General features: G+C 38.8%; 1 protein-coding gene across 44 annotated transcripts in view; it reads right to left on the reverse strand.

Moving 5' to 3' along the window:
• The window catches only part of clasp2 (cytoplasmic linker associated protein 2), a 380,510-nt gene that overhangs the window by 157,497 nt on the left and 206,663 nt on the right, over positions 1 to 16,350 (reverse strand). For all 44 annotated transcript variants that reach the window (XM_073035883.1, XM_073034575.1, XM_073035242.1 and 41 more), the window contains 2 exons: positions 15,937 to 16,104; positions 10,892 to 10,941 (listed from right to left, as the gene is read on the reverse strand). In XM_073035883.1, the coding sequence (XP_072891984.1) occupies positions 10,892 to 10,941; positions 15,937 to 16,104 (218 nt within the window). The remainder of the gene's footprint in view (positions 1 to 10,891; positions 10,942 to 15,936; positions 16,105 to 16,350) is intronic.

Consider the following 16,350-nt stretch of genomic DNA (forward strand, 5'->3'; position numbering starts at 1 on the left):
CATTCTCCTAATCTACCTAAGTCCTTCTGCAGCCTATCCATTTCCTCAACACTACCTGTCCCTCCACCAATCTTCATCTCATCTGCAAGCTTGGCAACAAAGCCATCTATTCCATCATCAAAATCACTGATATAATAAAAATCATAAAAAGAAGTGGTCCCAACACTGACCCTTGCGGTACACTGGTCGTAATCCTACTTGTAACCTTCTCAAAGACTTCCAACAGGTTTGTTGGGCAAGATTTTCCCTTAAGGGAACCATGCTAACTTAGTCCTATCTTGTCCTGTGTCACCAAGTACTCCATCACCTCATCCTTAACAACGGACTCCAACATCTTCCCAATTACTAAGGTCAAGCTAACCAGTTTACAATTTCCTTTCTTAAAGAGTAGAGTGACATTTGCAATTTTCCAGTCCTCCAGAACCATGCCAGAGTCCAATGATTCTTGAAAGTAATTACTAATGCCTCCAGAATCTCTACCACTACCTCTTTCAGAACCCTAGGGTGCAGTTTATCTGATCCGGGTGACTTATGTACCTTTAGGTTTTTCAGCTTTTTGAGCACTTTCTCCCTTGTAATAGTAACTGCACTCACTTCTCAACACCTGGCATACTGCTAGTGCCTTCCATAGTGAAGACTGATATAAAATACTCATTTAGTTCATCTGCCATCTCCTTGACCCCTGTTATTATTTCTCCGGCCTTATTTTCTAATAGTCCTATATCCACTCTCATCTCTCTTTTTTTAATATATACTTGAAAAAGTTTTTTCTATCCACCTTGATGTTGGTTGCTAGCTTGCTTTTGTATTTCATCTTTTCCCTCTGAATGACTCTTTTAGTTGCTTTGTGTAGATATTTAAAAGCTTCCCAATTCTTTATCTTCCAGATAATTTTTGCTTTGTTGCATCCCCTTTTTCACTTTTGCATTAACTTTGACTTCCCTTGTCAGCCACAGTTGTACTATTTTGCCATTTGAGTACCTTTTTGTGCAAAATAGATGTATTCCAAAAACAAAGAAATATTCTTTTGCACCTTCCTCATTTCTCCCAGAAACTCAAGCCATTGCTGCTCTGCTATCAACACTGCCAGCATCTCCTTCCAATTTACTTTGGTTAACTCCTGTCTCATACCACTGTAACTTCCTTTACTCCACTGAAATACTGCTATGTCAGACTTTACTTTTTCCCTATCAAATTTCAAGTTGAACTCAATCATATTGTGATCTGTACCTCCTATGGGTTTCTTTACCCTAAGCTCCCTAATTGCCTCTGGTTCATTACATAACACTCATTCCAATATAGCTGATCCCTTAATAGGTTCAATGACAAAACTGCTCTGAAAAGCCATCTCGCTGGCATTCAATAAACTCACTCTCCTGAGATCCACTGCCAACCTGATTTTCCCAATCAACCTGTATGTTAAGATCTCCCACGACTTTCATAACATTGCTCTTTTGACACACCTCTTCTATTTCTCCTTGTAATCTGGGTACACATCCTAGCTACTGTTGGGAGGCCTGTATATAAATGCCATCAAGGGCATTGCAGTTTCTTATTTCAACCCCTGAGGATTTAACATCTTTCTACTGAATTGATGCCATTCTTTACGAGCAAAGCAACACCAACCCCCTCTACCTTCCTATCCCTCAAATACAATGTGTAACCTTGGACATTCAGCTCCCAACTACAACCATCCTTCAGTCACGATTCAGTGATGGCCACACATCACACCTGACAATCTGTAAATGTGCAACAAGATCATCCACCTTATTTCTTATACTGTACTCTATGCATTGAGATATAACACAATGAGTACTGTATTTGCTACCCTTTTTAATTCTGCACCCTTGATACTTACCCTGCTGGCTACAATTTTGTACCATCATCGGCCTGTGCTTCCTGACAGCCTGACTACATGCTATCGTTTCTTTTATACCATCCGTCATATCCCGAGTCTCTTCACTCTGGTTCCCATCTCCTTGCCAAATTAGTTTAAACCCACCGCTTCAGCTCTAACAGACCTGCCAGTGAGAATATTGGCTTATACATGGCTGAACATCACACAGGTGACCACCGCTGTTGTTAACTTGCACCAGGATCTGGAATTATATCATTCGCTTTGATTTGCAAACCCAGAGCAAACTAGCAGCAAAATTGCTGAAATTTGCCAACATTAATAGCACGTAGCCCATTTGTTAAGAGCTTGCATCACTAAACTGGCTTGGAGCATTTTATAAAAGTTGTGCTGACCATCTTATTTCATTTCTTGTGAAATACTGGATCATAGATCATATAACAATACGACAAGGATACAGGCTTGTAAGCCCAATGAATCCATTCTAACCAGTGTGCCCAGCCAGCAGGCCCCAATTTACTTTCTTTGGTCCATATCCCTCTCAGAACTGCTCCTCCATGTACCTATCCAAGTACTTCTGTTGTACTTACTGTTATACTTACCTCAACCACTTCCTCTGGCAATTTGTTCCATATACTCACCACCAACAGCATGAAAAAAATTGCCCTCGGGTACCTTCTAAATGGAGAGCTATGGCCCTGGTGCAGGTTGATGGTAGTAGACAGTTTAAATGGTTTGGCATGGAATACATTGCCCATAGGGCCTGTGTCTGTGCTGTACAAGGGAAGGGCACTAGGACCTATACAGCTTGGCACCAGTGTCGTTGCAGAGCAATGTGTGGTTAAGTGCCTTGCTCAAGGACACACACGCAGCCTCAGCCAAGCCTCGAACTAGCGACCTTCAGATCACTAGATGAACGCATAAACTGCCTGGCCATGCGCCAACTATTTTTCCTGTAACATGTTGGTCAAAACAACATAATAATTCAACTGTGGCCTCACCAACAATTTATACAACGCCAACATAAAATCCCAACTCTTACACTGCCTTTGACACAATAGACCACAACATTTGCCTAGATTAGTGGTCGCCAATCAGTCCATTGCAATTAACCGGTCAATCTTTGAGACTTTCCCAGTAGATCTCGAAAAAAATGAAAAATAAATAGACAAATACTGTTGTAATGTGAGCATTATAAAGATAAGTAATACTAATTAGGATAATGGTAATATAGCAATACTCCCACTAGTGAAAGCTGTTTGTAAAGAGAGATTGTTTCCGGGTTGTAGAATTTTTGTTCAGTTCTTTCTGCCCAGTGCACATGTGTGTATGTATAGCTCCCCCGCCATGGACCGCAGTAGAAAAGGCCGGAAGTAAAATCCCGCAACCCGGAAGCAATCTCTCTTTACAAATAGCTTTCCATAGCGGGAGAATTGCTATATTACCATTATCCTAATTTGTATTAACTTATCTTTATAATGCTCACATTACAACACTTCTCCACCTTTACATTCCAACATGCCCCAAATGTAAATAACTGGGAAACAAAAAACAGTGGTGTCATTATCTTGCGTACCTCTGAAACTTATACTAGTGTCTCAGTAACAGCTTACCAATGCAAAACACCTGAAAAACGTGGCAGATTCAACATTCAGTCTAACAAAGGAAACTGTCCATTCAAATATTCAGTCTTCCAGGAGGTTTGCTAGGGTGCTGTGCTGCAACAGATGAAAATTATGAAATCTAAGTACAGGAGCTGTCTTACTGACAGACACCTCACAGACTGTCTCAGACTGGCTGTCTGTAGTTATGAGCCCAATTTCAGGGAACTAGCAGAAAGTATTCAGCCCCAGTCATCACACAGAGTGCAACAGTCAACGTTTATTCATTTATTCTTCATGTTGAAATAAAATTAAATAATGAAACATAGAATTAAAGGTGTTGTAATGTGAGCATTATAAAAATAAGCAATACTAATTAAGATAATGGTAATATAGCAATACTCCCGCTACGGAAAGCTGTTTGTAAAGTGAGGTTGTTTCTGGGTCGAGACCCTTCGTCAGGACTAACTGAAATTTCCTTTCAGTTAGTCCTGACGAAGGGTCTTGGCCCAAAACTTCGACAGTGCTTCTCCCTATAGATGCTGCCTGGCCTGCTGTGTTCCACCAGCATTTTGTGTGTGTTCTTTGAATTTCCAGCATCTGCAGATTTCCGCATGTTTGTTTCTGGGTTGTGGGGTTTCACTTCCAGTCTTTTCTGCCCGGTGCGCATGTGTATGACTAAACAATTTAGTAGGTCGATCTTGCCTTTCACTAAGGCCGAGGTAGGGGATCTTAGGATTAAAAAGCTTGGCGACTGCTATCTTAGATCACCTTAAAAACTGGGTTGGCCTCTGTGGTAGTGCCCTTAATTGGGTTTGTTCATATATCATAGAGATAATTCTTTTTGTTTATCTTGGAGACCAATTTTGTAAGAGATACAATGTACCCTTTTGGTGTTGCTCAGGGAAGCTGAAAGGGCCAATAACATCATGGAAGTATCCCACCCAGTCTGCTCATGGGATGTTTGTCCCACTTCCATCATTGAGAAGGGTACTTAGCATCCACACCAGGACCATCAGATTCAAAATTACTTTCCCCTAAGCAGTGACCATTAACCTCCACCCACTAATTCACTCCTCCTCATCCCCAACCACCTATCCTTATCTCCTGAAAGTTAGGGAGCTGTGGTCACTATCCCCTAACTGTTCCATACACTGAAAGGTCAGCCACCTGTCTGGGCTCATTACTCAACATCAGGTCTAGTACAGCCTCTCCTCTTGTTGGACTGTCCACAAATTGATTTAAGAAATCCATCTGGATATACTTTACAAATTCTGCCCCATCTAAACCTCTTGCACAAAGAAGCCCCAGTTTATATTGGGGAATTTGACAGCAATCCTATTTTTATACATTTCCTTACTTGGATTACATTTCTGTTCCTCAAAGTCCTGGTGTCTATAGTATATTCCCACCAATGTGATTGCACCCTTCCTAATCCTGAGTTCCACCCAAATGGACTCAGTGTCAGAACCCTCAATTATGTCTCCCCTAAGTGCAGCTGTGACATTGTCCCTGGGATATTATTAGTAGTGCAACTCCCTCCCACTTTCCCTTCTCCTCTATCTTTTCTGGAACACTGATTACCCATTCCTGCCCCTCTCTCAACCAAGTTGCAGTAATAGTCATAACATTGTAGTTCCATACTGTAGATCTATGCTCTAAGTTCATCACCTTTATCCATAATATTCCAAGCAATAAAATATACGCACATCAAACTATCTGACCCATCATACCTGTTATTTCAATTTTGCCTTTTAATACTTTTCCCTTTAATACATCTACCTTCTGGTCCGATCCCTCCCTTACTGACCTGGGGATCCGGTTCCCTGGAGTTTTATGCTTTTGGATCATTGGAACCTCTTCTGGGGCACGGGTGACCTGTACAAGTGAGATGGGTTGCACCTAAACTGGTAGGAAACGAAAATCCTGGCTGGCAAACTTGTGAGTGCTGCCCGGGAGGACTTAATCTAGCTTGGCAGGGGAATGGAAACCAAGGAACTAAGTAGAAAAGTGGAAAGTTGGAGAGGAAGGTAGATGTCAGGCTACTAAAAACAGGCAGGAGCAAAATAATAAATATGACAGGACAGGTAATTTGAAGTGTATGCATTTTAACACTAGGACTATTATAGATAAAGGTGATGAACTTAGAGCATGGATTAGCAGATGGAACTATGATGTTGTGGCCATTTGAGGCTTGGTAGAGAGGGGAAAGGAATGGATGCTTAATGTCCCAAAGTTTCAATGTTTCAGAAAAGAAAGAGGGAGATAAAAGGGGGTTGGGGGAATTGCACTACTAATCAGGGACAGCATCTTAGCTGCACTCAAAGCAGACATGAAGATGGGCTGAGTCGATATGGGTAGAACTCAAAAACAGGAAGGGTGCAATCACTTTGATGGGATTGTACTACAGATCCCCCCAATAGCCACCGGGACACTGAAGAACAGATATGCAGGCAAATTAAGGAAAGGTGCAAAACAGTAGGATTGTTGTCATGGGGGAACTTCAACTTCCCAAATGCCCTGGTGGCTGCAGTCATAACTAATAATCAAAAGTCTCCTTATTTTATATTATGTAGAGGAACCTGTCAGGGCTGTCCTCTCAATCCTTTATTATTTAATTTGGTTTTAGAACCACTTGCTATTGCTCTTAGGGATTCTAATTCTGTGCAGGGTATTAACAGAGGGGATAAACTACATAAGGTTTCACTATATGTGGATGATTTATTAGTTTACATTTCAGACGCTAGGAAATCTATTCCCTTTATGTTATCTATATTTAATGAATTTAGTATTTTCTCTGGATATAAACTAAACTTACATAAAAGTGAATTATTTCCTATTAATAATTACTCCGATTATTATGATCAAATAAATTTTAATATTGCTAAAGACTATTTTACTTACCTTGGTATTAAAATTACTAAAAGTTTTAAAGACCTATATAAGTATAACTTTTCTCCTCTAATTGAATATACACAACAAATGCTCTCTAAATGATCGCCTATGTCGATGTCATTAATTGGTCGAATAAATGCTACAAAAATTGTTATTTTACCAAAATTTTTTTTTACATTTCAAGCGGTTCCATCTTTTGTTCTGAAAATGTTTTTTGATAGAATAGATTCCATGATCCTGTCATACATTTGGAATAATAAAAGCTCTAGAGTGAATAAAACTTTATTGCAAAAATCAAAAAAAGATGGAGGACTGGTGCTACCAAACTTTAGATTTTATTATTGGGCAATTAATATCCGTTATATCACCTTCTGGATTCACGATATAGATAACCAGGACTATCCTTCATGGTTACATTTGGAGGAGAATTCGGTAAGGGGGTTTTCTTTAGCTTCTCTATTGGGAGCTCCTCTTTCTTTTTTGTTCTCCAGGATAGGTAGACAAGGTCTTGGTCCTATTGTCAAACATACTTTAAAAATTTGGTTTCAGTTTCGTAGATTTTTTGAATTAAATGATTTTGTACTCTCTAGTAATATCCATTTTAATTTTTTCTTTAAACCATTAACTCTGGATAAGGTTTTTTTAATTTGGAAAACCAAAGGAATAAAAACTTCTTTAGATTTGTTTTTAGAGGATTGTTTAATGTCTTTTTCGCAGCTAGTGGATAAATATGATATATCTAATGTACATTTTTTTTAGATACTTGCAGGTTAGGAATTTTTTACGTGATTTTCTACCGAATTATCCATTTGCTCAATTACCAAATATGATACATGCTATTTTTCAACTCAAACCACTTCAAAAACAATTGACAGCCTTTATATATGTAAACAGTTAATGAATGCATGTATGATGCCTAATGATAAGGTTAAACGTGCTCAAAAAATTTCCAATCTTGTTTTTCTATGATTTGCCAGGAGTTGTGGTTTCTTGTTTATATACAATAGCTTAATATTATATGACTTTGACAGTATATATCCCTTTTGTTGTTTGTACACTTTTTGCATTATGTATTTGTTATAACTTCTCTGATTTGTATCCTTTTTTTTGTTTAAAAACCAATAAAAAAAGATTGAAAATGAAAATGAACTTCCCAAATATAACCTGGGACCTTCTGAGTGCAAGAGGTTGAGATGGGACAGAATCTGTTAAACCAGGAAGGTTTTTTAATTCAATGTGTAGATAATCCAACATGAGTGGGAGCTCTGCTGCACCTGGTGTTGAGTAATGAGCTTGGCCAGGTGACAGACCTTTCAGAGGGTTAGCAATTAGGGAACAGTGACCACAACTCCTTACATTTTAAGACAGTTACTGATAAGGATAAGCATGGACCTTGCAGGAGAGTATTTAATTAGAGTAGGACAAATTATGAGAGTAATAGGCAGAAACTAGGGAGAGTTAATTGGGAAGAGCTGTTTTTCAACAAGTACACATCTGACACGTGGAGAGTGTTCAAAAACCAACTGCAAAACAAGTATGCTTCAACCAGAAGGAAGGACAAGAATGGCAAGGTAAGGGATCTTGGATGTCCAGAGAGGTGATGAATTTAACGGGAAGAAAAAGGTAAAGTATGTAAAGCTATGGAAGTTAGAATCATACAGAGACCTTGAAATTTATAAAGAAGCCAGAAAAGAACACAAGAGACTTAGGAAAGAAAAGAGGGGCCATGAAAAGTCCATGGCAAGTAGGATTTAAGAGATTCCAAAGACATTTTATATATACATCAAGAGAAGATGATGACTAGGGACAGGCTAAGACCACTCAAGGAATGAGAGGCGACCATTTACTTGAACACAGAGAATGTGGGCAAGGTCTTTAATGATCAGTATTTACCAAGGAGAAGGACATGGAGGATTGGGAGATCAGTGGCAAGTATATCAATATGCTAGGGTATTTTGAGGTGAAGAATGAGGTTATGTTGGGTCTCTTAAAGAGTATTAGGACGGCTAAGTCCCCAGGGATATACACCAGGTTATTGAGAGCTAAGAGAAGAGTTTGTTGGGTCCCTGATCATCTTGGTATCCTCTCTAACCACAAGCAAGATTCCAGAGCATTGCTGAGTAGTTCAAGAAGGGAACGAGGGATAATCCAAGAAACTATAGACAAGTGAATCTCATGTCAGTGGTAGAGAAATTACCAGACAGAATTATTAGGGATAGGATTTATAAGCATTTGGAGAACATGGCCTAATTAGGGAAGCCAGCATGGCTTTGTGTGGGGCAAGTGGTGTCTTTTCATTTCCAGGTAACATATGAGGAGTGTTTGATGGCCCTGGGTCTGTACTCACTGGAGTTCAGAAGAATAAGTGGGGATCTCATTGAAACCTATTGAATACTGAAAGGCAGAGACAGAGCGGATGTGGAGAGGATGTTTCCTATAATGGGTAAGTCTAGGATCAGAGGGCACAATCTCAAAATGCAGAGACGTCTATTTAAAACAGAGATGATGAGGAAATTCTTTAGCTAAAGGGTGGTGAATCTGTGGAATTTATTGCTATGGAGAGCAGTGGCGGCCATATCATTGAATATATTTAAAGCTGAGATTGATAGGTTCTTGATTAGTCAGGGCGCCAAAGGTTTCAGGGAGAAGGCAGGAGAATGGGGTTGAGATGAATAACACATCAGCCATGATGGGATGGTGGAGCAGACTCGATGAGCTGAATGTCCTGATTCTACTCTTCTGTCTTAATGTCTTATGGTTAAATGCAAGACATTTAACAGTGCTGATGAGCAGAGGGATCTTGGTGTACAAGTTCATACATCCTTGAAAGTGACTAAACAGGTTGATAGTGTGGTTAAGAAGACAGATGGCATGCTTGCCTTTATTAGTCAAGGTACCGAGTTCAAAATTCAGTTGCAGCATTATTAAACTCTAGTTAGGTTACATGCAGAGTATTGCACACAGTTCTGGTCACCCCATAATAGGAAAGATGTCGAGCTTTAGAGAGGGTGCAGAAGAGGTTTACCAGAATGTTACCTGGATTAGAGGGCATGTACTTTAACAAGAGGCTGGATAAACATGGGTTGTTTTCTTCAGAACGATGGAGGCATAGGGGAGATCTGATTGAGATTTATAAGATGATGAGAGGCTTAGACAACATCTTTTACGAAGGGTTGAAATCTCTAATACCAGAAGGTATGCATTTAAGGTGAGAGGGGATAATTGCAAAGGAGTTGTGAGGGGCAAATCTTTATTTTTTTTAATATAAATACAGGCAGAGCTGGGTGTGCTGTTGGGGTAGAAGTAGAGGCAGATACATCAGGGACTTTTAAGAGATGCTTGGATAGGCACATGAATGTGAGGAAAATGGAAGGATATGGACATTGTGAAGGCAGAGGGATTACTGTAGATGCCGGATTATAAGCCGCTACTTTTTTCCCACGCTTTGAACAGCTTTGAACACTGCGGCCTTTACTACGGTGCGGCTAATGCATGGTTTTTTTTTCATGCCGCCAAAAACATTTTGCCTCGTAACAGTAGACCAATAAAATTGATGAGTAGTTCACAGAGGTCCAATGAAATTGTACGATAAATCAAGTGGACTTTCACAATTAAATTATTGTAAATCAGTCATTTGTACTCACCCTCATCAACATGGAAAACACTCCAAGAAAAGCATTGTGCTGCCTTTATGGCAGTTATTTAGTTTATAATATTTTCGCTTAGTAATTCATTTGTTAGTATTTTCTAGTTAAAGTTAGAAGTGTTTTAAGTATATTTGTTTTCTGTACTACATCCCGGGATGCTATGACGTCACATCCGGTTTCGTCGCGTCTTGTGGGAAAATACCGGTTTGCGATAAACGGAAAGGTGGGGGCGAGCGCATTAGACCCGCGCGAGAACGCTGCTTTTAAGTTAAAGGCGATCAATAACTTTTCCTGGTAGGCTGCAGTATATATTTTTTTACCAGTCGTTAGGAAATATTGGAATGTTGTTCGTGCACTGTTCAGTAAAAAAGTATACGCAACGTAATTTGTGTGTTACCGATACGTATGTATATTTAAAAGTAGCCGTGTTACAGGCACGGTTCGAAAAAAAGCATTTGCAATATGTATTTGTTTACGTTACCATACGGATTTAATTAAAAGTTTAAAAAATCCTCACGTGTAATATCTTTCTGTGTAAATATCTCATATTACAACGTGGGACACCTGCGGCTTAAAATCCGGTGCGGCTTGTACAAGTACAAAATTGATTTTCTTTCTAAAATTAGAGCATGCGGCTTTTAATCAGGTGCGCTCTGTAGTACGGAGTCTATGGTACGTTAGATAGCCATTTGATTACTAATTTATTTGGATTGGCAGAACATTGTAGGCCACAGGGCCTGTTCAACCACTGTACAAATCTATGTTCTATTATCCTGCTCTTTCCTCATGCTTTGAAAAATCTGTCTGTCACTCGATTGTTCAAAATATGAATTAATTATATACTCATTCATGTATGTGATGAAGTTCTAAACATCTCAATATAAAATACTAACCTTTTGATGTACTCCCACTTGCAACAGACCATTTAGCTGGAAAGGCACGGCTGGAAAGAAACAAAATACATCACGTTAACTATTAGAGACAACACAAACAAACACAATCTGTATGCCTATTTATTATGCAATGTATCATTCTATTAAATGTTTTAGAACCATTAGATTAACCTATGGGGTTGGTTCAGAGTTTCCATCACCAACATTTAGCTTCCATCACCCTGTGCTGATGATTGCTTTCACTGAACTGTGGAGATTGCAGCTGAGTAAGGTATTGATATTATAAGGATTGAATTCTGTGGCAATTCATTTCTTGTAGAAAAAGTCAAATTGGTGTCTTTCAATTTTCTGCGGTGGTGACTACTGGAACTGCCAACATTTTGAAGTCCTAGGATTCAAAGAAGAATAAAGTGTAAAATTACTAGGGAAAATTATCTTGAGATTTAGTATGAAGGGAGAATAGTCTCAGGCCTGGGGAGTTGTTTAAGCGAAGTGAGGAATGTTTTGCAGCATCAAGGATGCTGCAAAATCTGGTCACTGGATGCCTGGGAATTCAAGAAAACTAAGGAATAGGTAGAGTTAGCTAGCTACCACCTTCTGTTCTCTTTTCAATCAGAGATAGTTTCTTTTTACTGTTAACTTTATCACATTCCTTACAATGAAAAGGCATCCGCTGCCATTTCTATTTTGCTCATTCCTTCTAATAGTCAAAAATCCTGGAATATTTTGTTTCCAGACTGGTAGTATGTGACATTTAGAGGAAATCTTATTCTCTCCTATTAATTGTTGCGTATTCATATTAATTTTTCTGAACTAACTTATTGCTATTTTTCCCTTATGACAACTATTGGAGTAATTGTGTTCCTGTGGCACTTCTCTTTGGCTTTTAAACTGGCTCTTTTCTAAATCCTCCCCACCTTCCAAAGCATTTTAGGAGCAAGAGACCAACAAAAGAAGGGTTAGGATAAAGCAGTGGCTGATTGGCAGGAGGCAAAGAGTGGGAATAAAGGGAGCCTCTTCTGCTTGCCAGTGACTCGTAGTGACCCACAGGAGTCTGTGTTGGGACAGATTATTTTTACATCATTAGTCAGTGATTTGGATGACAGAATTGATGGCTTTGTGGCCAAGTTTGTTGATGATATGAAGACGGGTGTAGGGACAGGTAGATTTGAGGAAGCAGAGAGGCTACAGAAGGACTTCTGTAGCAGGCTTGAAATGGATAAACATCTAAGGTCTAGTGAGGTATATTTCTGACTGTTCTGGAATGCAAAGGAAAAGATTACTGAGGTAAATATTTAAAATTTGCTGGCCTTCTGTCATCTGGCAGCACTTTGCTGGCCTTGGAGGACTACTGGATGATTTCAGGACAGCAGATGTGATACCTGCAAGAGGAATAAGCAAGGTGATTACAGGCTGCCAGGTCTAAAATCAATAGCAAGGGAGATAATTGGAAAAAGCTCTGATGGACACTTGAAGAGACAGGAATAAATCGATGATGGTTTTGTTTAGTGGAAATCAGATCACTTTGATTGAATTTTTTGAAGATAAATTAAGCTGGTAGATCAAGGTAGTGCAGTTATGTAGTCTGTATGGATTTCAGGAAGGCATTTGACAAGAACATGTGGGAGATTGATCTAATAGGTCAGATCCCATGGCAAATTGGACTTAAAGTAGCTAAAGAGAGAAGGCAGTGGGTGATATTTCAGAGCTGCTTTTGCAGCTGTCCGTGATCAGCTGTGTTTCACAATGATCAATGGTCTTTTCAGTTTATCTACATTAACAATCTGTATGTCACGGAAGAGTAAGTTTGCAAATGACCCTAAGATTGGTTGTGCTTTTGAAGAGTAAGGAGTGTTTGGCTACTTGAATCTATTGTTGGATTGATAAGAGTGGCATAGCAAAAGCAAATGAAATTTAATACAAAAAAGGTGAGGTGGTGCTTTTGCAAGGACTAATAAAGCTAGGGCATGCACAATGAAAGGTAGACTTTTAGTGGTATCTTGAGTTGTATCTCCGAGAACCCCTAATGGTGGTAACTCATCTGAATATGATGGCTCAGAAGGCATACAGGATTATTTTCTTTATTAGACAGGGTATAGAGCTTAACAGCAAGAGGTTATGGTGCAACTACATAAAACATTGTTTTGGTCACATCTAGATTATTGTGTGCAGTTCTGCTTGCTATGCTATATGTAGGATTTGACTGCACTGAAGAGAACTGCTGTATGGAAGGAGCCACATGGAGAGACTCTTTGGAGTGAAGGAGCTGAGGAGGAGATCTCATTGAGATATAGAAAATTATGAGGAGCATAGATATGATCAATGTCATATCAGCAGAAGAGATCTAGAGAGAGTAAAAGGGTAAAGGGAAAAACCCAGGGGGAAAGACATGGTCACAGACCCCAGCACAAAGGCAAAGGTGGCAAAATAAGAGCTCAGCATCATTTCAGGCTCAGAATTCATTAAGAGGCATATAGGATGGGAAAGTTTATATCTCTACTGGAGACGGTTCATTCAGAAACAGAGGGATAAAGGTCAGAATGGATGGTTGAAACATAACCGGGGAAAGATTGGGCAAAGAAACAATGCAAGAGTAAAGCGATGGCAGAGAAAGAACTGTTGAAGTTAGTGACCTTTAATATCTGTAACAAAGGAAACTTTTATTCTAACAATGTTTACTTTTCACTTTCTCCTCTGTCTTTGTATGTTTTCTATTTATATTCCCTTCAAACAGATCAACTTTGATAAAATCAGCTTTATCATTCCCTCTATGCTGATACCATGAGCTTTTGCATAGTATGATGTGTCGAGTTCAAATCATAATCATTCCCCTTTTCATCTCCACAATTCCTGCTCCTCTGCCAATTAAAAATTGATTTGATCTTTGAACTTCAGGAAGGAGAAACACAACTGTTTTCATCCAAGGGTCTGCAGTGGAATGGTTTCAGGTTTCTGCATCTCAACATATCTGAATATCTATCCTGGGTCCAACATATTGATGCAATCACAAAGAAGGCATGCCAACGCCTATATCTCATTAGGATATTGATGAGTGTTGGTATGTCACCAAAAACTCTAGCAAATCTCTACAGATGTACCAGGGAAAATGCTCTAAATCCAAGTCAACTCCCTCATGGGCACTAGCTTCTCATCACTGAGGACATCTTTAAAATACTATGCCTCAAACGGCAGCACCTATCATTAAGGACACTCACCATCCATTACTACATTAATACATTACTAAGATGGTGCAGCAGCCTGGAGACACACATTCACCATTTTACGAACGTTTCTTTCCCTCCGCCAACAGATTTCTGAGTGGTCCATGAATAGCTCACTATTTTGTGCTCTTTTTTGCACTATTTATTTTTTATATACTAATTTGTAATTTTTTTATGTACTGCTGCCGCAAATCATCAAATTTCACAATATATTTCAGTGATAATAAACCTAAATTCTAATTTCTAACTTTGTCTTGCCCTGACAAAAGGTTAATTGATATTGGTTGACCAGTTACATTTTCTGATTTTATCCAGTTGTCCAGCAAGTACAGTTAATGTATTCCAATCCTACTCTAATACCCATCCCAATATAGTAAATAGTGCATATTTCAAACAAAACTTTTAAGATTATATTTTTCTCTCCAATGTTAACCATCTTCTTGAACTTTTGTCTTCTACTCCCAATAAATTGAGAGGTAAAACCACTAAATTAATTCTCTCAGGAGGTGCATGGGTAAGATGGATTGTTACAAGGGTAGGGTTAGTGTTAGGGTATAGGTAGACCTGATGGATAAGATTTTGCACACAGAGGATGGTGATACATGAACAAGCTGCCAGAAGAAGTAGCAGAAGCAGATACAATTAGAACATTTAAAAGAACATAGAACTTTACAACAAGGAACAGGTCCTTTGGACCATGGTACTGAGCTGAACTAATTAAATAAATCTAATTTCTCTGGTTCGCACATGGTCCATATGCTTCCAATGCCTATCAATGAGTCTCTTAAATGCCTCAATTGTATTTGTCTCCAGCACCACCCCTAGCAGTGCCTAACAGGGAGCCACCACTCCCTACATAAAAACAAATATCCCACACATTTTCTTTGAACTCTTCCTCTCATCTTAAACGGGGGGGGGGGGGGGGAAGCCTCTAGTTTTAGACATTTTGACCCAGGGGAAAGATATTGGTTGAGAACTTGTGCCTCTCAACGTTTTATAAACTTCTGTCTGGTCATTCAGCCTCCTCTACTCCAGAGAAGCACTTGGAAGAGACATGCTTGGGAAAGTCATAAAGGAATACAAACCAAATGCAGGGAATCGGGACTAGCTCAAGAAGGCATGGACAAGTTGGCTGAAGGGTCTGTTTCCATGCTGTATAACTGCATGATTATGACACTAATCCAATTTTTTCTTTTGGCTCAGAGATGCAAAAAAGCTTTATTTCAATCCTTCAATTACATTGTGCTTATAAAGTTAATGAATTCAATTTTGATTACATTTTTTCAAACTGAAGAGGAAATAGATATGCAAAAATTCCCATATATATGAATTTATGTCTGCTCAAAAGATACACGGTATTGTTCTAATAAAAATGTATTAAGTGTTAAACTTAAAATGTGGAAACATAATAATAATTATACATGAAATAAAAGAAAATTAGCTAATAAAAATTATTGAAGTATGAAAAAGTTATAATTTATTGGTGCTAAAAACTAGAAGCTAACATTTAGATGATCCTTGTATCATATGTTTCGACTAAACAACCCAATTTATAATGCACTTGCATGAACATTACAACCCCTAGATGGTCCCTCTAAATCATTTTTATTTTGAGGCTACAGATCTTTCCCATTACCCTATAAAATACAAGTTGTGTCCGCGCACTATACAAGTTGTAATGTAAAAGTTTCAATATTCATTGTCCATGACTTAATTTTCAGTCAACTTAATCAGTAAGGAGGAAAGTCTGAATCAGTATAAAAATGCAGTGCTACACAGTGACTTAACCTGAAGTACATATTATTTAAAATAGTCTTGTCATACTTAAGGCTTTCTTGTGAGCTGGAAGATGACCGATCTGAGTGAGGAAGAGAAGCTGCACTCGTGGAACTCTTCAGGTGGGCCTGAAATCCTTTCTGATAGGACGGTTCCAGGGAGTTGTATAATGCATCAGCTTCAGCAGGAAAATGGTTCCGAAGACTCCAGTAGGTTCTACTCAAAAAAAAAAATTAAACATCACATTTTCAGAACTTTTAAAGGGAAGTTTCGCTGTTTATCTATTAATATTATCAACACCCTCTAATTATTGCTACAGAAGAGAAAATCACGGAGCTATTAAACAAAAGAAAAATAATGGCAATAATGATCATCACCTCTCTCCCCAAAGATGCCGCTGAGTTCCTGCAACAGACTATGTTGGACTGAGGAGAAGAAAGGTAATGATTCGGTCTTTTTTTA

The sequence above is a fragment of the Hemitrygon akajei genome, chromosome 1 (genome assembly GCF_048418815.1).
Source record: "Hemitrygon akajei chromosome 1, sHemAka1.3, whole genome shotgun sequence".
Classification (NCBI taxonomy): Eukaryota; Metazoa; Chordata; class Chondrichthyes; order Myliobatiformes; family Dasyatidae; genus Hemitrygon; species Hemitrygon akajei.